Source organism: Papio anubis, chromosome 5 (assembly GCF_008728515.1).
Source record: "Papio anubis isolate 15944 chromosome 5, Panubis1.0, whole genome shotgun sequence".
Taxonomy (NCBI): domain Eukaryota; kingdom Metazoa; phylum Chordata; class Mammalia; order Primates; family Cercopithecidae; genus Papio; species Papio anubis.
The window spans coordinates 128,893,104-128,916,031 of record NC_044980.1 but is presented as its reverse complement, the minus strand read 5'-3'; the positions used below and the strand labels follow the sequence as shown (position 1 = coordinate 128,916,031).

Below are 22,928 nucleotides of genomic sequence, written 5' to 3'. Positions count from 1 at the left end.
AATTTATGAATAGCACAAAGAATAAAACAAGGTAATTAAAACTCTTCAACAGCAAGGTTTTCATATTTTACATTTTAAGAATAGTACAATATTAACTCTAGGTAGATTGGGGCATGTTAAAGATACATGTGTGGTAATTCCCAGAGAAACCACTAAAAAATGTAAAAAGATGTCACTTAAATGTTAATAAAGGAATCATATATAAAAAATAAAAATATAACTCATAAATAGCCTTATGTAAGATCATGTCAGACTTTTTTTTTTTTTTTTTTGAGAAGGAGTTTCGCTCTTATTGCCCAGGATGGAGTGCAATGGCGCAATCTCGGCTAACTGCAACCTCTGTCTCCCAGGTTCAAACTATTCTCCTGTCTCAGCCTCCTGAGTAGCTGGGATTACAGGCATCCACCACCATGCCTGGCTAATTTTTGTATTTTTCAGTAGAGACAGGGTTTCACCATGTTGGCCAGGCTGGTCTCGAACTCCTGATCTCAGGTGATCCACCTGCCTTGGCCTCCCAAAGTGCTGGGATTACAGGTGTGAGCCATCGCATCTGGCCCAGGTTTTTTTTTTTAATCAAAAATTTTTTATTTTCAAGTTGTCTGAAAATCAGATAAGGCATCGTAGATATTGATAAATACATGCATGTATAATTTAATGTGGCAATCACATAGTGATTATCCTTTAAGGTGGGAAATTACTGGGATGAACCGAGATGAAACCTTTAGCCTAAAACTCCAGATAAAAATTAAAATACAAAATTTTCACTTTTATTTTCCTGGATTTATCAAGTTCTCTGGTTTACTGCTTACGATAGTCCTGGCCCAGGAAAACTGGGTGGGGGAGGGAGGGCGGTCAGGGGAGTGAAGATTGGGGAGCACAGATTAAAATAAATATGCAGCCGGGCGCGGTGGCTCAAGCCTGTAATCCCAGCACTTTGGGAGGCCGAGACGGGTGGATCACGAGGTCAGGAGATCGAGACCATCCTGGCTAACACGGTGAAACCCCGTCTCTACTAAAAATACAAAAAACTAGCCGGGCGCGGTGGCGGGCGCCTGTAGTCCCAGCTACTTGGGAGGCTGAGGCAGGAGAATGGCGGGAACCCGGGAGGCGGAGCTTGCAGTGAGCTGAGATCCGGCCACTGCACCCCAGCCTGGGCGACAGAGCGAGACTCCGTCTCAAAAAAAATAAATAAATAAAATAAAATAAATATGCAAAAGTCACACTACGGTACAAGAAGGGAGAAATGCCTTCAGGGTAACCAGTAAACTGATGTATACAATAGACCTACAGCAAAGTATCATGAAAACACTGGACTGGGGCTGAATACCAAAAAGAAAAAAATCCATGCAAAGCATGTGACAGGTACTCTTCTTGTGCTAAATTCTTAAGAACCATGTAGATATAGTACAGATTGGTTAAATACATGACTAAAATTCTTTTCAAATTTTAAGCACAAATCTTTGGAATGTCAATACAATTAGGTCAAGAGAGTAGATGATAACCTTGAAAAGTTCCTTTGAAATTTGCAAATCCTTAATATTAAGGCTGGTGGAAAAGTAATTGTGGCTTCTGCCATTACTTTTACTAACAGTACTTAGCTAGAAATGAAATAATTTTAATATTCTAAAGAATTCCACCAAGTCACCCTAATGAAATCTAGTAATAATCAAAACTGTTGAAGCTAAGAGCCTCAAATAGCAATTTTAATATTAAATGCTGATACGGTTTGGCTGTGTCCTTACCCAAATCTCATCTTAAATTGTAGCTCCCATAATTCCCACATGTTGTGAGAAGGAACTAGGGGGAGATAACTGAATCATGGGGGCAGTTTCTCCCATACTGCTCTCATAGTGGTGAATAAAGTCTCATAAGATCTGATCGTTTTATAAGGGGTTTCCCCTTTCACTTGGCTCTCATTCTCTCTTGCCTGCCGCCATGTAAGACATGACTTTGCTCCTTTGCCTTCTGCCATGATTGTGAGGCTTCCCCAGCCACATGGAACTGTGAGTTTATTAAACCTCTTTTTCTTTATAAATTACCCAGTCTTGGGTATGTCTATTAGCAGCATGAAAATGGACTAATACAAATGCCTTCTAGAAATTTAGTCTTTTAACTAAAATTCCTTTTAATCTCAGCCCCATTCAATATCAAAATCAATATCAATCATGCATTTTATAACGTCTAGATTACAAAATGAAATCTTAGATTATGTAGTTAAAATGACAAATTCAATAATTTTATTTAAAACCCTGTTAAATCAGGTCAAAAGCAATTATCAACTTTCATTTAACAAATAATTTTTTAAAATTATAACCTAAAGTCATAATATACATATTTATAGTGACTCAAATTACTTTAGAGATCACAACTCACTCACCTTGACAAAACTCATTCGAATGGTACACATTTTGGTGAGCTCATATACTGCCTCAAACCCATGGTTGACAGACTGAGCCAGAAGCTGAGCAAACTCCTGATTGTTAAAAATTTTGAGGCTGCAGCTGCTGGGAATCTTACAGACAGTGGTGGGATGAAAGCCATGATGAAAGTTGCAGTTCCTACTCTGTACAAATATGCTGCTGTCACTGAGGCATTCCGCATACACCTCCCCACCAACATAGTACAGATGAACACCTTAAAAAGACAAGCATCACAAGAGTCAGGTTAAAGAATCAGTATAATTAAACCAAATAGACTGTATGGAGCAACGAAGTACCCATTAATCCACAGCAAACTTCCAACAGTCTTTAGACAGAAGTTACCACTAGATGGCCTTCTGCTGCCAAAGATAATCAAGAGGTTAACGTCTGCCTGCATCTACAAGAGTGAAGCCTCAAATAGGCAGCACATTAAGTTATCCATTTTTAGGTTGTTCTCTTTTTCCTTTTCCAACAATTATTTATCCTCTCTATAAGAGAAAGAGAGGACTAAAAAAAAAAACCCAAACCTTCTTTTGATGAGTCCTTTCAAACAAATGCTCAGTGCTATCAACTATCATAAACAGTCATTTGACAGACTTTTGTACTCTTTGTGCTAACAAAGAGGACAGCAATACTAAAAAAAAACCCAAAGTTACATATATAATTTCAGGTCACAAGAAGAGCTTTGAAATGGCAGATTTATCTTACTTAAAATTTATATTTAAAAATATATGTATTCCTTTGCAAGACGTGAGGGCAAAAAAAAAAAGAATTTTAAAAATACGTAAATATGTGGAAATAGTTTTAACATTAAATATTCAAATTATATAACTAAAGCTAGTCACCTAGTATTTTCCCAACATATATCCCTCCACCACCTCAAAACTAACCCATGAAAGAAAAGGTCCTAGAACTATATGCTGGGGAAAAAGAAAAAACTGATTCTAGAATTTCAAAATTCACAAAATAGATTTCCCTTAAATTACTTCTACTGTGATGGAAGAAAAAAAAAAAAATAAATGCCTAGAAGTGAGGCGCTTCACTGAAAAAAACTAAGGCAAGTTGGCAGTAAACTCAAAAGACAATGAGAACTTTGTTTCTCAACTTATTTTTGGCCATAGGATTTTAAAAAATCACTTCTATAAGAAATCCTACACAATTATATTTATTTACTTTTTGTTCCTATTTTGGACCAAGATTCCCTCAAGTTAAAGAAGCAAAACGCAGCAAGGGGTAAAAACAAAACGTCTCAAGAAATAGGCAATACACTCTACCTGGGATGGGTTTCCTTCCTGATCACTTGATGCATGAGACTTTGACATTTTATTGCAGTATGAAAAGGGCCCAGTTTGTCGTGGCAACTATCTTGCAGGACAAATTATTAATAAAACCTTATTGCCTAAATTTAAAAGATGGGAGCAGTGGTGGTGAAGCTAATGGAACATCATTCACACTAGATTTCCCATTTCTAATTCCACTTCTCTCACATCATGGTAACCCTTACAAGTCATCTCAACCCAAAATACTCCACAAATACCTTAATTATAAAATTCTAATCCTTCACCAGCATTCATACACAATATTCCATAAATATGTGTCACGTATTTATACCGAGGCACTCTTCTAGCTACTGGGGATACTGTTGTGAACAAGGCAAGTTCCTGTACAGCTTATGTTCCAGTCAGGGTAACACTCAAAAAACAAAGTGGTAGTATGATTTCAGAAACTTAGCACTGGGAAGAAAAACTAAGCAGGACAAAAAAATGAGGGAAGATCATGTCTTTATTTGATTAACACATTCTTCAATATTGGCAACTTAACGCAGAGGCCATGTGTTAAACTTCTTTGTATGTTTCTAGCACCTTTCACAACACATGGTTCATGGCAAGTACAACAAATGATTGAATTTGATTAAATGTAGGAAAATGACAAGATTACCTTTTCCAATATGTCGCCTAGTGTTTTCAATTGTCGAATTACGATTAACATTTGACAACAAACCCAAGCAGAATCTACTTTTGTTATTTGAAGGATCTGTGAATCCATCTACTAACACACTAGTAGAAGATGCATGAAAAGCTTCTCCAACACGATTGTTTAATTCATAGTAGACTATTGAACACCAATGTTTAGGCTCTTCATAGGCAACAGGCTGAACATCTGTGAACAAAACAGACAGAGAAGAAGTTTAATAAATATCAGAAACTTAGATTGTCCATGTGTTTATCTTTTAACCCAACCCAAGTATTACATGAAAAAGAAAATTTTCAGGTATTTCACAAGTCTCACTGTCCTTCCTAGCTGTGAATCTATATCCGAAAATAGGCACTAGAAATCGGCTTGAATATGACGATTTAAAAAATTATAGAAATACCAGGATTGGCAATAGTCTTAGCTTGCTCGGGCTATAAAATACCGTAAGGCTGAGTGGCTTAAACAACAAATTTATTTCTCACAGGTCTGGGTTCTGGGAAGTCCAAGATCAAGGTGCCAGAAGATTTGGTAACTAGAGGGGACCTGCTTCCTGGCTTGCAGACAGCTGCTTTCTCACTGTGTGCTCATATGGCCCCTCCTCAGTGCATGCTCTTAGAGAAAGATCTGTTTCTTTTCCTCTTCTTGTAAGGGAACTAATCTCATTATGACAATCCCACTCTCAAGCCTACTTATTTCCATCTTCAAATACCATCACACTGGGAGTTAGGACTTCAACATATGAATTTTAGGGAGATTCAACATGGTCCATTAGCATTCTACCCCAGCAACCCAAAATTCACATCCTTCTCACATGCAAAATACACACATATATTCTATCCCAACAGCCCCTGAAATCTTAACTCATTTCTGCATCAACTCTAATGTAAGCCCAGTATCATCTAAATATCATCTACATAAGATATGGCTGAGACTTGAGGCAAAATTCCTTTCCAGCTGTAAACCTATGAAACCAGGTAAGTTACATGCTTCAATACTATAATGGTGGGACAGGTACAGGATAGACGTTCCCACTCCAAAATGGAAAAACAGAAAAGAAGGGAGTGATGATGGGTCAAGAAAGGTGAAAACCTAGCAAAGCAAATTCCATTAGGCCTTAAGGCTGGAGAATAAACCTCTTTGGTTTGATGTTCTACCCTTCCAACCCTCTGGGTAGAGTGAGGGGGTGCCCAGGCCTTGGTTCAATACATGAATTTTGGGAGGACACAATTCAGAACATAGCAGCAACAACACATTATTAATTGTTTTTCTAACATAAACTAATTCGGGTTTAAATTTGAGACAAAGAATTCTTTTTCAGAGACCTGAAAGATTTAACTCTAATCAGTATCTGTAAAATTATTTTAAACAAAAAGTTAAACTACAAAACTAAGTGAGACTCAGCAAATTAGGAATAGAGGGAAACTTCCTCAGCTTGATAAAGAACATTTACAGCTAACGTCATACTTAATGGTAGGAAACTAGAAGGTTTTCTGCTAAGATCAAAAAGCAAAGATGCCTCCTCTCCCCCTTTTCAACATCATACTGGAAGTCCTTGCTAATGCCATAAAGAAATAAAAGGTACACAGATAGGAAAGGAGGAAATTGTCTTTGTTTGCAAAAGACATGATTGTCTACTTAAAAATAAGAAAGAACTGACAAAAAAAATTCCTGGAACTAGTAAGCATCATAGCAAGGTTGCAGGACACAAGGTTAATATGCAAAAGTTGATTGCTCTCCTATACACCAACAATAAACAAATGAAATTTAAAATAACAAAAATAATTATAATTTACATTAGCATCCCCCAAAATTAAATAGTTAGGCATAAATATAAAAAAGTAGGAACATGCTCTATGAGGAAGACTACAAAACTCTGATAAAAGACATCAAAGAAGAACTAAATAAATGCGGAAACACTGCACATTCAAGAATAAGACTCAATATTGTCAAGATGGCAGTGTTTCCCAGCTTAATCTATACAGTAATAATACCAATCAAAATCCCTGCAAGCTATTTTTTGGATACAGACAAAATGATTCTTAGTTTATATGCAGAGGTAAAAGCCTCAAAATAGCCAACATGATATGAAAGGAGAAGAACAAAGTCAGAGGACTGACACTACTTGACTTTAAGACTTAATATAAAGATACAGTAATCAAGATCATGATGAAATAAAAGGACAAACAGATCAAAGGAGCAGAACAGAGTTTAGAAACAGACCCAAATAAATACAGTCAACTGGTCTTTGACAAAGGAGCAAAGGCAATGGAAGAAAAAAATAATCTTTTCAAAAAATGATACAGGAAACAACTGGACATCAAAAAAGTAAACCTAGACTATACCTTACACTCTTCACAAAACTGACCCAAGATGGATTACAGACCTAAACGTAAAATGCAAAACTATAAAACTCCTAGAAAATAATATAGGAGAAAATCTAGATGACTTTCGGTATGATCATGCCTTTTTTTTAGGTACAATCCATGAAAGAATGAATTGATAAGCTGGCCTTCATTAAAATTTAAAACTTTTGCTCGAGAAAGATACTGTCTAGAGAATGAGGAGACCAGCCAGAGATTAAGAAAAAAAATATCTGCAAAAGATCTATCCGATAAAGGACTATAATTCAAAATCCACAAAGAACTAAAAAACAATCTGATTAAAGTATGGCAAAAGATGTGAACAGGGAACCCACCAGACTTACAGATTGGTCAAGTAAGCATGTTCAACATGTTGTGTCATTAAGGAATTGCAAATTAAAACAACAATGAGATGCTACTACACACCTATTAGAATGGCCAAAATCCAAAACAATGACAATATCAAATGTTGGTAAGGATGAGGAGCATCAGGAATTCTCATTCATAGTTGGGAATGCAAAATGATACAGCCACTTTAGAAGGCACTTTGGCAGTTTCTTACAAACCTAAACATACTCTTACCATAAACTCTAGCAATCGTGCTTCTTGTTATTCAAATGAGATGAAAACTACATCCACATAAAAAATCTGCACATGAATGTTTATACCAGCTTTACTCATAATTGCTCAAACTCAGAAGTAACCAAAAGGTTCTTCAGTAAGTGAACGGATAAACAAACTGTGGTACAACCAAGACAATGAAATAGTATTTGGTGCTATGATGGTTAGTATTGAGTGTCAAATTGATTGGATTGAAGGATGCAAAGTATTGTTTCTTGGGTGTGTCTGTGGGGCTGTTGCCAAAGGAGATTAACATTTGAGTCAGCGGACTGGGAGAGGCAGGCCCACCCTCAATCTGGGCAGGCACCATCTAAGCAACTGCCAGCATGGCTAGAATAAAGCAGGCAGGTAGAAGATGGAAGACCAGACTTGCTGAGTCTTCCGGCCTTCATCTTTCTCCTGTGCTGGATGCTTCTTGTCCTCAAACATCAGACTCCGAATTCATCAGCTTCTGGACTCTTGGACTTATACCAATGGTTTGCCAGGGGCTCTTGGGCCTTTGGCCACAGACTGAAGGCTGCACTGTCGGCTTCCCTACTTTTGAGGTTTGGGGCTCAGACTGATCTACCCCTGGATTCCTTGTTCCTCAGCTTGCAGATGGCCTATTGTGGGACTTTACCTTGTGATCATATAAGTCAACTCTCCTTAATAAACTCCCTTTCATATATATTACATATATCCTATTAGTTCTGTCCCTCTAGAGAACCCTAATGGAGGAGCTAAAAAGAAATGAGCTATCAAGCCATAAAAAGACATGGAGAAACTAAAATGCATATTACTAAGTGAAAGAAGCCAGTATGAAAAGGCTACATACTGTATGATTCTAACTACAACATTCTGCAAAAGGCAAAACTATAGAGACAGTAAAAAGATCAGTGGTTGCAAGGGGTTGTGGGGAAGGAGAGGTGAACAGGCAGAGCATAGATAATTTTTAAGAGGTAAAAAATGATTCTGTATGATATCATAAGGGTGGATACATGTGTTAAAAACCCACAGAATGTACAAAAACCAAGAACGAACCCCACTGGATAATAATCACATGTCAATGGAAGCTCACTGACTATAACAAATGTACCACTCTGGTGAGGGATGCTGATAATGGAGGAGGCTGCGCCTGTGTGGGAGAAGAGAGTATGTGAGAATTTTCTGTACCTTCCACTTAATTTTGCTGTGAACCAAAAACTGAACTAAAAAATAAAGTCTATTTATAAAGGAAGGAAGGAAGGAAGGAAGGAAGGAAGGAAGGAAGGAAGGAAGGAAGGAAGGAAGGAAGGAAGGAAGGAAGGGAGGGAGGGAGGGAGGGAGGGAGGGAGGGAGGGAGGGAGGGAGGAAGGAAGGAAGAAAGGAAGGAAGGAGGGAAGGAAGGGAAAAAAAACAACTAAATGAACATTTTCTTTGGGTAAACAGAGGTATATGTTTAAATTTTACATGCCAGAATTGCCTACAGAAAAAGGTTTATAAACAATATAAAATACTGGCCAAACTCATTAATATAAAAGTCAGTATCTCAATTGACACAAAGCATAGAAGAGACACTTGGAAGTTCTACATCCCAGCACCTTTCCTGGAGCCGAAATCAAGCAAACAAATCATGGACCCTCAATTCTCTTTCAAAAAAGGAGGAATATGGCTGCGTGCGGTGGCTCATACCTGTAATCCCAGCACTTTGGGAAGCCAAGGTGGGCAGATCATCTGAGGTCAGGAGTTCAAGACCAACTTGGCCAATATGGTGAAACCCCGTCTCTATTAAAAATACAAAAATTAGCCAGGTGTGGTGGCGCGTGCATATGATAATCCCAGCTATTGGGAGGCTGAGGCAGGAGAATTGTGAGCCGAGATTGTGCCGCCGCATTCAATGCTGGGTGGCAGAGCGAGATTCCGTCTCAAAAAAAAGGGGCAGGAATAAAATAACACTAAGGAAAACGTAAGAGTAATCACATGGTCTATGTATGAAATTTAAAATAATTGGTTAACTTTTTTTTTTTGAGATGGAATTTCGCTCTGTCACCCGTGACTGAGTGCAGTGGCACAATCTCACTGCAACCTCCACCTCCTGGGTTCAAGTGATTCTCCAGCCTCAGTCTCCCAAGCAGGTGGGATTACAAGCACCCACCAGCATGCCCGGCTAATTTTTGTATTTTAGTAGATATGGGATTTCACTATGTTGGCCAGGCTGGTCTTGAACTCCTGAGCCTCAGGTGATCTGCTTGCCTTGGCCTCCCAAAGTGCTGGGATTACAGGAGTGAGCCACTGTGCCCAGCCAACTTTTTTTTTTAATAGAATAGTTTAACTTTTAAAACTCAATTCTGAGTTTTATATGACAAAGAATTCAGATGAGAAGAGAAGAAAATAAATCAATTCTGAGTATTCAATGGCAAAGGATGCAGATGAGAAGGAAGAGAGGAAAATAAACCAATGTAAACCCATAGAGAGAAGTCTTAAGAGCTCAGATTTTAAAGTTCATACATGTAGAGGCCCATAACCAAAGACAGGTACAAATGAGTCGCAGGAAGTTATAAGAATAGCATCAGGAAGACTAGAGCTAAGAACGAGCAGAAGGTTACAGAAAAAAAAAAAAAATGCTAGGCAAAACTAAAAAGGCGATTTTGGTTAAAAGGAAAAGAAGAACCAGAAAAGCACTGCCTCTGCTCAGGCAGAAGACATATTGTTGCTAACAGGTGGTTCCAGGCATTGCTGTTTAACTTTGATTTTCTTTTTTTCACTTGTCAAAAGGAGAAAATGCACATAATCTGACTGAAATGAGAAGAAATTCTAGTGAAAAAAGATATCTACAAGAGTGAGAAAATGTGAGTATCAAGTTCCAATTAAGGGCTCAGTTGTTTGGCTGACACAAATTATATTCCAATGGACATCTAAACATATAACACTATCAAATGGCACTATGATCTCTGGAAAATCAGGAGAAAAGAAAAGGAAAAAGTTAAGTGGAGTAAATACAGTCCGTATTTTCAAAAGGAGAATAAAGTGGAGTAAATACAGTCCATATTTTCAAAAGGAGAATAATCATACTATTTATTGTGTATGGCCTAATGTTGTGTGCCAAGATCATTACATGTATTGTCTCATTTAATCAACATATTAATAATTCCAGTGTATCATACCTATTTATTTTATAAATGAGGAACCTCAGGCTTAGAGACTTAAAAACTACCTATATTGCAAAGCAAATAAGTAGAGAAACAGGAATTCAAATCCAGAAATTCATGTTCTATTTTATCATAAATGAAGGTAGATTTTTATGAATTATAGGCAAATTAACATAATGAGATTTCTTGATAAATTCTAGACATTATATAAACATTAACAAAACTATAAGGGGTCTGGAAATTTAACTGCTCCTAGAAATACAGAGCACTCAGTACAACACACATTCAGTATTATCACAAACATAGAAAACGCATAAAAACACATTGTTTTAAGAAACGTATAAAATAGCAGTACATATTTCTAAACTTGTGACAAACTAAGGAGGTTTAGGTCTCAAAGTGGCATTAAAGCCACAATGACACTATAAAGATATAAAATTTTTCATTTGTCAATTATCAAAAAAACCCAAAAAAACAAAAAAATACAGAACAACCCACAACCCACAATGAGATATCTCTTCATATGCATTAAAATGGTCAATGTCTACAAAATAGAAAACTAGTGCTGGTGACAATGTGAAGAATATGGAACCTGTGTGCACTGTTGCTGAGAATATAAAATGGTACATCCACTGTGGAAAACAGTATGGCTGTTCCTCAAAAAATTATAAATATAATTACCATGTAATCCAGTAATTGCACTTCTGGTATGTACTCAAAAGAAATGAAAGCAGGATATCAAAGAGATAATGTGTATGCACATGTCCACAGTAGTATTATTCACAATAGCCAAAAAGTGAAAGCAATCCAAGTGTCTATCAATGGATGAATAAACAAAATTTGGCATATACATACAATGGAATATTACTCAGCCTTAAAAAGAGATGAAATTCTGACATTGCTACAACATGGATGAGCCCTGAGGAAAAATAAGTCAGTCACAAAAAATAAACAAATATTGTATGATTCCATTCAAATGAAGTACTTACTTAAGGGTGGTTAAAATCATAGGGATTAGAAAGTAGACTGGTGGTTGCCAAGGGCTGGTGGAAAGGGAGAATAGGAAATTTTTATTTAATGGGTATAGTTTCAATTTTACAAGGTGAAAAGAGCTATAGAAATGGATAGTGGTGATGGTCACACAACATTATAAATGGATTTAATGCCACTGAACTGTACACTTAAAAACAGTTAAGATGGCAAACTCTATGTTATGTATAGTTTGCCATAATTAAAAAAAAAAAAAAAAAAAAAAACACAATAAGGCTCCATCTCAACAACAAAAAAATTGGCTAAGCATGGTGATGCATGCCTGTAGTCCCAGCTACTCAGGATGCTAAGGCAAAGGAGCACTTGAGCCCTGGAGTTTGAGGCTGCAGTGAGCTATGATCACGCCACTGCACCCCAGTCTGGACATGACAGAGCAAGACTCTGCCTCTAAAATAAATAAATAACTTAAAAATTAAAAACAAAACAAAACAACAAAAACTAGGGAGAAAAACCTTTATAGGAAAGCTTTAGTAATCAAGACTATGAGGTATAGATATATAAGTAAACAGAGTCCTGAAATAAACCCTGGCATTTACAGTCAATTGATTTCTGACAAAGATGTTAATTCAACAAAGAAATGATACTCTTTTCAACAAATGGTAAAGCCAACTGGATTTCTATATGCAAAAAACTTAATGTAGACATTTACCATATACCACACACAAACTTAACTCAAAAGGAACCACTGACCTAATGTAAGAGCTAAAACTATAGAACTTCTAAAATAAAACATAAAATAATATTTTCATGACCTTAGGACAAACAAAAATTTCTTGAATCCAACACCAAAAGCATAATCTAGAAATGAAAAAACTGACAAAATGGAATTCATCAAAATTTAAAGCTATTACACCTCAAAAAGACATCATTAAGAAAATGAAAAGAAATCCACAGACTGACAGAAAATATTTGCAAATGATATATCTGATAAAGGATTCATATCCAGAATATATAAAAAATTCTTACAACTCAATAAGACAACCCAATGGGCAAAATATTTAAAATAGACACATCAAAGAAGATACATAAATGGCCAACAAGTACATTTAAAAAATGCTCATCATTACTCATTAGAGAAATGCAAATTAAAACCACAATAAGCACTTGACACCCACTAGAATGGCTATAACTAAAAAGCCAGACAATAACAGGTATTAGGAGGATGTAGAGAAAATAGAACCCTCATACTTTGCTGGTGAGAATATAAAATGGTACTGCCACTTCAGAGAAGTTTTATAGTTTTCTTAAGTAGTTAAACTTACCATGTTATTCAGCAATTGCACTCCTAGATATCTATCCAAAGAAATAAAACAATGTCCACAAAAAGACTTACATGCGATTTTGTTTGTTTTTTTGAGATGGAGCCTCGCTCTGTTGCTCAGACTGGAGTGCAGTGGCATTATCTCAGCTCACTGCAACCTCAGTCTCCTGGGTTCAAGTGATCCTCCTGTCTTAGCCTCCCGAATAGCTGGGATTACAGGCATCTGCCACCAAGCCCAGCTAATTTTTTATTTTTATTGTATTTTTAGTAGAGACAGGGTTTCACCATATTGGCCAGGCTGGTTTTGAACTCCGGACCTCAAGTGATCCACCCACCTCGGCCTCCCAAAGTGCTAGGATTACAGGTGTGAGCCACTGTGCCTGGCCGCAAATGTTTATAATAATCAAAATATGGAAACAATTCAAATGCCCACTGACTGGTGAATAAATGGGATATATACATATAAAGGAGTACGGTTCAGCAATAAAAAGGAACTACTGATACATGCCACAACATGAATGAACCTTGAAAACATGCTAAGTGAAAGAAGACTACATTATTACATGATTCCAATTATATAAAATGTTCAGAAAAGATAAAATCTACAGGTACAGAAAACAGATTAGAGGGTATGTGGAGCTGAGGATAGGAGGATAGACTGCAAATACACAGAGAAACCTTTTTAAAGAGTTATGGAAATGTTCTAAACCTAGACTGTGGTGCAAAGCTTTGTGTATTTACTAAAATCTTTGAATCATACACTTAAAACAGAAAAATTTTAAAGCACATAAATTATACCTCAATAAAGCTGTTTTTAAAAAAGTAGCCAATAAGTTAAAAACAACTACTACCACAAAATAAATGAAGTGAGTACTTCTCTTACCTCTGCTGGATATACTGGGCATAATCTGAGGAATCATATTATTGCTTGTATCCATAGGCTGGGAATTATCTTGACCCATCTGATCATCAGGTGGCATATAGGCAGGAGGAGGTGTATCAGCTAAGAGGAAAAAAATAATAGTTAAAATCTTCATTCTGCTCAAAATTATTACTCTAAAAGCTTTAGAAAATTCTTAAGATTACCAGCAAGCTTCATTACTGAACATCACACACACAAAAATGATGGATACTATCCTAGGGCAAGGGAAAAGGAGAACACACAGCACACCTAATAGCAATTGAAAACCTACTACAAGTCCCCGTTTATTTAGCCCAGATCCCTGGTAATCCAGGATACAAGGATCAGTCCTAAAATTCAGTAAAACAGAATTCAAGGTCAAGAATTTTGCCTTTATTTTTATGTGTTCAGAGAAACTGCAGCTATTACAAATCAATCTGAAGGACAGATAATCCTCATTTGGGTATATATATATATACTATAGAGACACCTTTAAATTATTAAGATCAGCACATACTGTATATTGTCATTTAAAACTGGAAAGTAAAACTATGTCCCTTCAAAATTTGCCATCAATACTAACAGCAATTGTCTAATGCTTGTGCAACATCCAAACATGGCTGTTGCATCCTATTAAATGGTTAGGTAATTCCCTTAGGAAAATAAATGTTAACCAGAAAATCTTTTGAGTTTCAACACTCATAGTTGAAAATTTTCGCAAAAGCTACAGCTATACTTTTTTGTCTCAGTAACTATAAATAAGAACCGAATTTGTCTTTTATCCCAATGTTTTGTACAGGATGTATTTTGACACAGAACTACAATCAGCACTGAATCTAAGATAAACTATGAAAATTTGTTTTTGAGCAAATTCCTAATAGCAAGTTAAAGAGCTGGCACTTAACTTCTCTTCAAAAGAAAAAACTGTATTACCAACTGATATTTTGCTGCAGTAGAGAAATCACAAAGGATATACTGTAGGTCTTCGAATAATGTTTTGTTCAATATTGTTTTGTTCAGCTGCATTTTGTTATGACATTGATAAGAAAAAAAATCCATTCCCAGCCAGGGACACTGTCTGTGTGAGTCTGAACATTCTCCCCACGTTTGTTTTGAGTTTTCTCTGGTTACCCTAGTTTCCTCTCACATCCCAAACACATGCACATTAGATGAACTGGCATGCATGTCTAAACGGTCCCAGTGCGAGTGCAGGGGTGTGTGAGTGCACTCTGTGATTTAATCATGTCCCTTTCAGGACGGGTCTCCACCTTGTGCTCTGAGTTGCTGGAATGCGCTTTGGCTACCTATGACCGTGAATTAGAATAATTAAGTAAATAACTGTCTTAGTTGTTTTTATTGATCTTTCTTAAATATATGCACAGCTCACATTTATTTCAATGTTTAATATTAGAAGAATTTTGGGTCTTTATTTATAAATTTAGTGATATTTTTGTGACCAGAAATATACCACAAGAACTTAACACTTGTTTATATCAACTAGCCTATGATAAAACTGGCTTTGTAATATGCTGTTTCAGTTAAAGTCAGTTTTCAAGAAGTTACCAATGACATTAAGTGAGGACTTACTGTAGTTACATATGCAGCTATTACAAATCAGCAGTAGGTGTTCAAATATTTGACAGTGACATATGATATGTCCATATATGACATGCCATTAACAAAATTTAGGAACTTCACAAAATCTACTTATCTTTCTCCAGTGAAATCAGTTCATCAGTTATCTAACTAAAGATAACAAGGATTCATTTTAAACTTCTAAAGTCTTAAATAATTTGAAAAGCCACACAGTAAAGTTGAAAGAACATAGACTTTAAGAGTTAGACAAACCTGGGTCTGAACCTCTAGTTCTTAGCTCTACCGTAGGTAAGGTACTTAAAAGTTTAAAATTTACTTTAGAATTTATTTTTCCATCTGTAAAATAGGAATATCTATCTCACACAGTCATTCTGAAGATTAAATTTAATGCCATAGTTTTCATCACAGTATCAGTTATATAAAAGACAATAAATGGTACTGAGTGTCATAAAATATAAGAAAATATTTAAGTCAAATAGGGCTACTTCCATTTTTTAAACATATGGTACTTGGCGAAATAAAACCTAAACTCTTCTGGAAATCAAACAATTACCTAAAAAATAAAGAGTCAGAAACAGCTATACCTTGGCATGTAACAGTTCACCCAGAGGGCCCACAGTAGGAATAATTGTGATTGTTAGGATTTTTTTTTTTTTTTTTTTTTTTTGGTATCAATAAAATAAAGTCTTACCTGGGAGCTGAAATGGACTTCCTGGTCCAGAACTTGCTGGGGAGTTGGGATATGTGCTGCTAGCAGGAGAAGGGGGATAAGGGCTGTTTGGAGATAAGGGAAAAGGAGTGTTGTTGGGCTGGTGGAAAGAATCTGGAAACGTGGCATTTTGTGGCATGTGTGGTTCATTGTGGCTCAGGTTCCTAAACTGAACCAGAAGGCTGTGTTGTGGATTGAATTCATTATGACGAGGCACTAATACTGGAGGTAAGACTGAAAAACAAAAATCAAAAGTCATTTGTCAGGAATGACTAAACATATGCCCCATCCACACTAATGGGTTGGTAGAAAGGATTCATGTAAAGCTAAAACTGTAAACCTATTAAAACAATTTAATTTTAGAAAGGGTTGTTTCATAGAGCTCTGAATCTCTATTTAGATAATAACCGAATCCAAAACTCTGTAAGCATTTAGCCTGCATAAGGTACCCTGGAAGACAGAAAATCCAGAGAAAGATACCATACTCCTGTCCTATGAGATAAAGGATATTAAAAAACAACCATAAAACAGAGAATTTAGCACAATGGGTGTTAAACAGAGGTGAGTGTTCCCAGCTAGCAGAGAATCAAACAAAATACTGTAAGAAAAAAACATACCTGACTGAACCTTAAAGATACAGGAGGATTTCACAGGGGAGTGCTGGGGCTGGGAAGAGGTAGAAAAGGAAGGTGGCAGAGGAGATGAGAAAATCAGCTGGCCTACGTACTGAACAAGGAGTTAAGACTACAGAGTGAAGTTGGAACCTATTATGTGAATGCCCTAAAAACGTCCACATTTCCAATTATGAACACTTTGATCTTTCTTAGTTTGAAAGATCTCATGTTTTACGTTGCTCAGCATGGTTTTCCATACTGAAAATGGTAATATGCTCTAGGTAAAAGCCTTCCAATCAAAATCAGTCTTCTAAATATGATCATAATGAAAATATACACAACAAAGTCTAAACATTTTTAACAGATACATTTTTAAGAGATAAACTTTATTCAAATATTCACTTTCTCTAAAGACCCAAGTGACCAATCACATTCAAATATCTGATTACCTTTCCCTACAGGAAACTGAAACAAACCTGATTCTTCAAACATTTACAATTCATCTCATTAACAACTGTCCTGTATCTATCAATGTAATTTCACTTAGAAAAATCTCAACTTGATTCCGTTATCATTCAGCATCAACAAAATGAGTTTGTTTTTAAGCTACCTAAGTCATACTTCACCTCCCTGAAGTAGGGATGTACCCAACGATTCAGTGTTTCTGTTAAGTCAGTATTCGTGCTATTTTTGTCTATTGTTTCATTTCATTCTACCATATTAGTATACTAAATATGTGGTTAACATCTGACTACAATTGTTTTGTTCTACTGTGTGTTAACAACTGCTATTCCCCTTACACAACGAGGCAGCTGCCACTGGAGAGGAGGGCATTAGGCAGCAAGAATTTCTACATATAGCAGGCTAGCAATCTGAGAGACTTAGTGAGATAACTACTCAGGAATTCAGTTCAGTATGAATTTCTTTGCTTCTTTTTTTTTTTTTTTTTTAAGAGGCATGCTAAAATTACTGGTTTCTCTTTTACTTGTACATTATCTATGCACATGATTTTAAAAAATTATTTTATATTCATCCAAGATAATGTTAATATGTGGACAGTTTAAAAAAAGACATGCTATTAGAGATTACAACAAAAACTGCAATTCCTAGCCCCCTCCCGTATAGTGTTTCTATAGAAAACAAATTTAAACTCTTAGCCATCTCTTACAACATTTACTTTGTGTACTGCTAAATAATATGCTTATATTGCTACTATTAGTCAAGATATTATTTGTAGACTTGCTCTTAGGGCAAATGAGGCAGCTTTCTTATATTATTCTATCCCACTCCCATCTCCAAAATAGAGTTAAATATAACATTTTGCTTAAATCAATAGCCAGTATTCATATATATGTAATCCATTGCTGAACCAAGTGTACTATAAGTCTACTTTTTCTTGAACGGTGTTTTCACTAACGTTAACCATTGCCTTGTTTCTTCATTTAAGTACATTCCACTAATATTTCCAGAATTCCAACAAATCTGTTAAATGCCTATCATCACTATTTCTTGGATATAACAAATCATCAAATAATTTATATTCACTCCATGTTTTCCCTTGGATCTTCCCTTTTTTTTTTTTTTTTTTTTTTTTTGAGATGGAGTCTCGCTCTGTCGCCCAGGCTGGAGTGCATTGGCGCGATCTCCGCTCACTGCAAGCTCCGCCTCCCGGGTTCACGTCATTCTTCTACCTCAGCCTCCCAAGTAGCTGGGACTACAGGCGCCTGCCAACACGCCCGGCTAATTTTTTGTATTTTTAGTAGAGATGGGGTTTCACCATATTAGCCGGGATGGTCTCGATCTCCTGACCTAGTGATCCGCCCACCTCGGCCTCCCAAAGTGCTGGGATTACAGGCGTGAGCCACTGCGCCAGACCGGGATCTTCCATCTTTTTGTTCCAACCTACATTGGTTACTGCTCAAGTCTCCTACAAGTCTGAAATCCTTGGACTTCCCTTCTCTACTGCTCGATCACATTTCCTCGACTTCATCCTCTATTAGTATCCCAAGAGAAAGTAAAAAGTTAAATTTTCTTGACTTCCTGCATGTACAAAAATCTTATTTTTTTTGCTTGTCTGCAGGCAGATAACATTTCCTTCTGAATTTTGAGGGCACTACTTTACTTTCTTCTAGAATCCAGAACTGCACTGAGAAACCCAATATTCTGATTTCTAGTCCTTTATGTTTCCTGTCTTTGCTTTCTGGAAGTTTACAGAATTTTTTTTTTTTTTTTAATCTATGATACACTAAAATTTCATGTGGGGCTTCTTTTATCCTTTGTTCTGATTATTTGGTCACTGAGTCCTTTCAATTTTCAGTTTGGGGAATTGTTTGATATTATTTCTTGGAAAATTTTCTCTCTGCCATCTTCCTCAATGCTCTATTTCCAGAATATATTATTCTATTAGAATTGATATTTAATTTGAAACTGATTCTGGGCCACTTAATGTTTTAACAAGTACTTTCTAATGTACCAACTCATCTAATCCTCATAACAACCAATTATGTAGGTAGTATTATTCCCATTTTACAATGAGTAAACTAAATCTCAGAAAGGTTAAGGCCTGAGGTAGTATTTGGTAAAACCAGGATTCAAATCCAGAAAGCCTGGCTCCAGAACCCACAGTCCTAATCACTAGACAATACTGTCTATTACATCAGGGGTCCCTAAACACCCCCCTAGTTCATGACCTCTTACGAACCAGGCCATACAGCAGGAGGTGATGGTGAGTGACAGTGAGCGAAGCTTCATCTGTATTTCCAGCCACTCCCCATTGCTCTCATTACCACCTGAACTCCACCTCCTGTCAGATCAGTGGCAGCATGATATTCTCATAGGAAAGCAAATCCTATCGCCAACTGCACATGTGAGGGATCTAGGTTGTGTGCTCCTTATGAGAATCTCAAGCCTGATGATCTGTCACTGTCTCCCATCACCCCTGGATGAGACAACCTAGCTGCAGGTAAACAAGCTCAGGGCTCCCACTAATTTGACATTATGGTGAACTGTATAATTATTTCATTATATATTACAATGTAATAATAATAGAAATAAAGTGCACAATAAATATAATGTGCTTGAATCATCCCAAAACCATCCCCCAACCTGTTCAATGAAAAGACTGTCTTCCAAGAAACTGGACCCTGGCGCCAAAAAGCTTAGGGAGCACTGTATTCAACTAAACACCCAGGGCCACCTAGGTTGGCCCTCTCTTTTTCTTATGTTCATTATCTCTTTCCAACTATCCTCCATCTTTTTATCTTTTTGCAAACTTACTCCACTATATTCTAACTGTGTGAGTGTGCCTAAGTTACTTCCCTTTTAAGTCTTCATTTCCTTATCTATAAACCTATAAGTAAACGGAAAGGGGTGTAAAATGTCAGTACCCTTTTCTAACCCCATGAAGGAATCACTATTCCATCAGTGCTCAATAAATATTAATTGCTATCACTGTTACTACTACCACTACCACCACCTTCTACTACTTTATTATACTGGTAATATGAAGTGATCCATTCTGTGTCATAGCTGCTTAATCATGGGGGGGTCAGCAAGCTAATCCAGCTGGGTAATCTGTCCCTTCCCCCAAGATGTTTGGACTCAGAGCAAAACATGAGGTCTCTACAGTCTCTTTCCAATAGTTGAACTACTAAAACATGAAATTTTCAGTCATTTAAAAGCATCAGAGCTATGCCCCAGTCTTTTCTATAGAATGCATCATAGCTGAGAAAAATGTATACAAAAAATAAGACACTTTCATTGGCTGGTTGATTATTAGTTACACTTTGGCTATAGGGGAATACATAAAATTCCTAGACTTACTCCTAGCAAACAGCAAGCTTGGGAGTTTTTCAGCCTATACTTCTCTATTAAATCCTCGTATCTTCCTTTCTTCATCAATTCCTTCAGGTTATCAGCTCTCCTTGGACTCACTAAGAAACTGAGAATCACATCATACCAACTGTCTAAAGTCACTCTAAAGCTCTTAAGTTGAACTTTCCCAGATAGCATAATCACTGCTATCTGCTATCCTTTCTATTAGTCTCCACATCCAATGTTATTTTCAGTCTTTTTACCACACTGGGTTTATATTACCTCCATGTGAAACCCGGATAGACTCTAAGGTGACCACTATGATTCCCACCTCCAGGTATTCAAACCATTGGGTAATTCTCCCTGCTTGAGTATGAGTATGACCTATCACTTCCTTCTAACCAACAGAATACGGCAAAGGTGGCAGGGTGTGTATGATTACATTCCATAAGAATATAACGCCCTTCTTGCCAGAAGACCCTCTCTTTCTTACTGGCTTTGAAGAAGCTGTCATGAAAGTGAACTAGCTATAAAGAAGGCTATGTGAAAGCAACTGAATCTGTCAATAATCACATGGGCTTGGAAGCAGATCCTTCCCTACCTGAGCTTCTGATAAGACCTCGGCCCTAACCAACACCTTGATTACAGTGCCTTGCAAAGGACCCAGCTAAGTGTGACTGGACTCCTCACCCAAAGAAACTGTGAAGTAATAAACATGCATTGTGCTAAGCCACTAAGTTTGTGGCAATTTGTCATGCAGCAATAAATGACTAATGCACTCAGCTAGTAGCTCAGCTTATACCATTCATTACAAAAAAATATTTACTGAGCATCACCTACCAAGTGCCAGATAACAATATACTATTCTAAGCACTAAGGATAGAGTAATGAATGAAATAGGGGAAGACTCTGCTCATGTCAGTCAATAAACAAAATAAATAACTAATACAGAGTCAATTAGTGATGGGGATATTTAAGCAAGGACTGAATGGAATGAGAAAATGTGCCATGGAAAGATCCTGGGGGAGAATAAGTAAACAGCAAGAGTTAAAGCCTGGAAACAGGAGTATGGTAAGTCCAACAAACACAGAACTCTGAGGATAGGTCATACAGAGTCTTACAGAAATCTCTTAAGTGTGACAGCCTTGAAAGTGTTTTCAGTAGGAACTGACATGATTTAGTATGTTTTTAAAAAATCATTCTGGCTGTTGCGTAGAAAACACAATGGGTTAAGGGGAAGAATAGACACAGAAAGACCAATTAGGACACTACTTAAGGTAAGTGATGATGATGATGTACTGTACTAAAGTAGTGGCGTCAGAAATTATAAGAGGTGACACTATCAAGATATATTTTGAAGGTGCAGCAAACAGCATTTGTTCATATTTTAAATACAGGACTTAAGTAGGAAAAATAAAAGATGAACTTGTGGTTTAGGGCATTAGCAATTACATGAATGCTGTTGCCATTCACTTCAACAGGGAAAACCAGAGGAAAAAAATGAAGTTTCGCTTAGACATATTACATTTGATATGTTTAATAAATATTCAAGTGGAAGTGTCAAGTAGGCTACTGGATACACCAGTCTAAAACTCAAGGGAGAAGTTGACTTGACTTCAAAATGTGAGCATCAGCTTATAGACAATCTTAAGACATGTGACAGCATGAAAGCACATAAAGAAAGAATACAAATGGAGAAAGGGTCCATGGACTGACTCCTGTGAAAACAGCAGAATACGCCAGCAAAGAGGGACAAGAACAGTCAGTGAGGTAGGAAGACCAGGGTAGCATACTGTCTTAGGGGCCAAACAGAGAAAAAGTTTTGAGTAGGATTGAAGGAGATCAACTGTATCAAATGCAGTTGAACGGACAGTAAGGTAAGACTGAAAAATGACCCCTTGACCTATAAAAAGGCAGTCACTAGTGATCTTGACAAGTTAAATGGTAGGAAAGAAAGACTAACTAGAGAGGTCACAAGAAAAAAAATGAAACATTAAGATAATATAAACGGAGAATCCTCTAAAAGGACCAGAGGAAACAGTGCAGTGATTGGGGTTGGGTTATGTGAATGGGGTGAAAAGCAGAATTTTTTTTAAGTTTTATTTTAGGATGGGTAGTATCATGGCATGCCTGTATGCTATCAGAAATACTGTGGTAGAAAGGGAAAATAATGCTGGAGAGAAGGATGATAACTGTAGGAACAAAGTTCTTTATTTGACAAAAAGGAATGGGATATAGTACACACTTGGAGCTTAGACTTTAAATAAAACTGAGACAGGTCATCCACAGGAAAAGGCAGAGTAGATATATGGGTGCTTACAGTGAATAATGAATTGCATCACCTGCATATAAACAGCTAAACTCAAAATCCAATAGTCCTTCCAAGATTAGAATATTTAAGATGGAAACACAAAGCTAATATAACATTTTCATTACTAAATCTAGTTACATGCATTATCAGGAAGAGAGGTTTTTTGTTTTTGTTTTTCTAAATTCTTCTCA

General features: G+C 36.7%; 1 protein-coding gene across 7 annotated transcripts in view; it reads right to left on the bottom strand.

Moving 5' to 3' along the window:
* The window catches only part of SMAD5 (SMAD family member 5), a 49,756-nt gene that overhangs the window by 5,982 nt on the left and 20,846 nt on the right, over positions 1-22,928 (bottom strand). For all 7 annotated transcript variants that reach the window (XR_002522748.2, XR_002522747.2, XM_009209141.4 and 4 more), the window contains exons 3-6: positions 15,982-16,233; positions 13,677-13,796; positions 4,359-4,580; positions 2,378-2,634 (exon numbers count right to left, since the gene is read on the bottom strand). Coding sequence is in view for 5 of the 7 variants with exons in the window: in XM_009209141.4 (XP_009207405.2) it covers positions 2,378-2,634; positions 4,359-4,580; positions 13,677-13,796; positions 15,982-16,233 (851 nt within the window). In the remaining 2 variants the exon portion in view is untranslated. The remainder of the gene's footprint in view (positions 1-2,377; positions 2,635-4,358; positions 4,581-13,676; positions 13,797-15,981; positions 16,234-22,928) is intronic.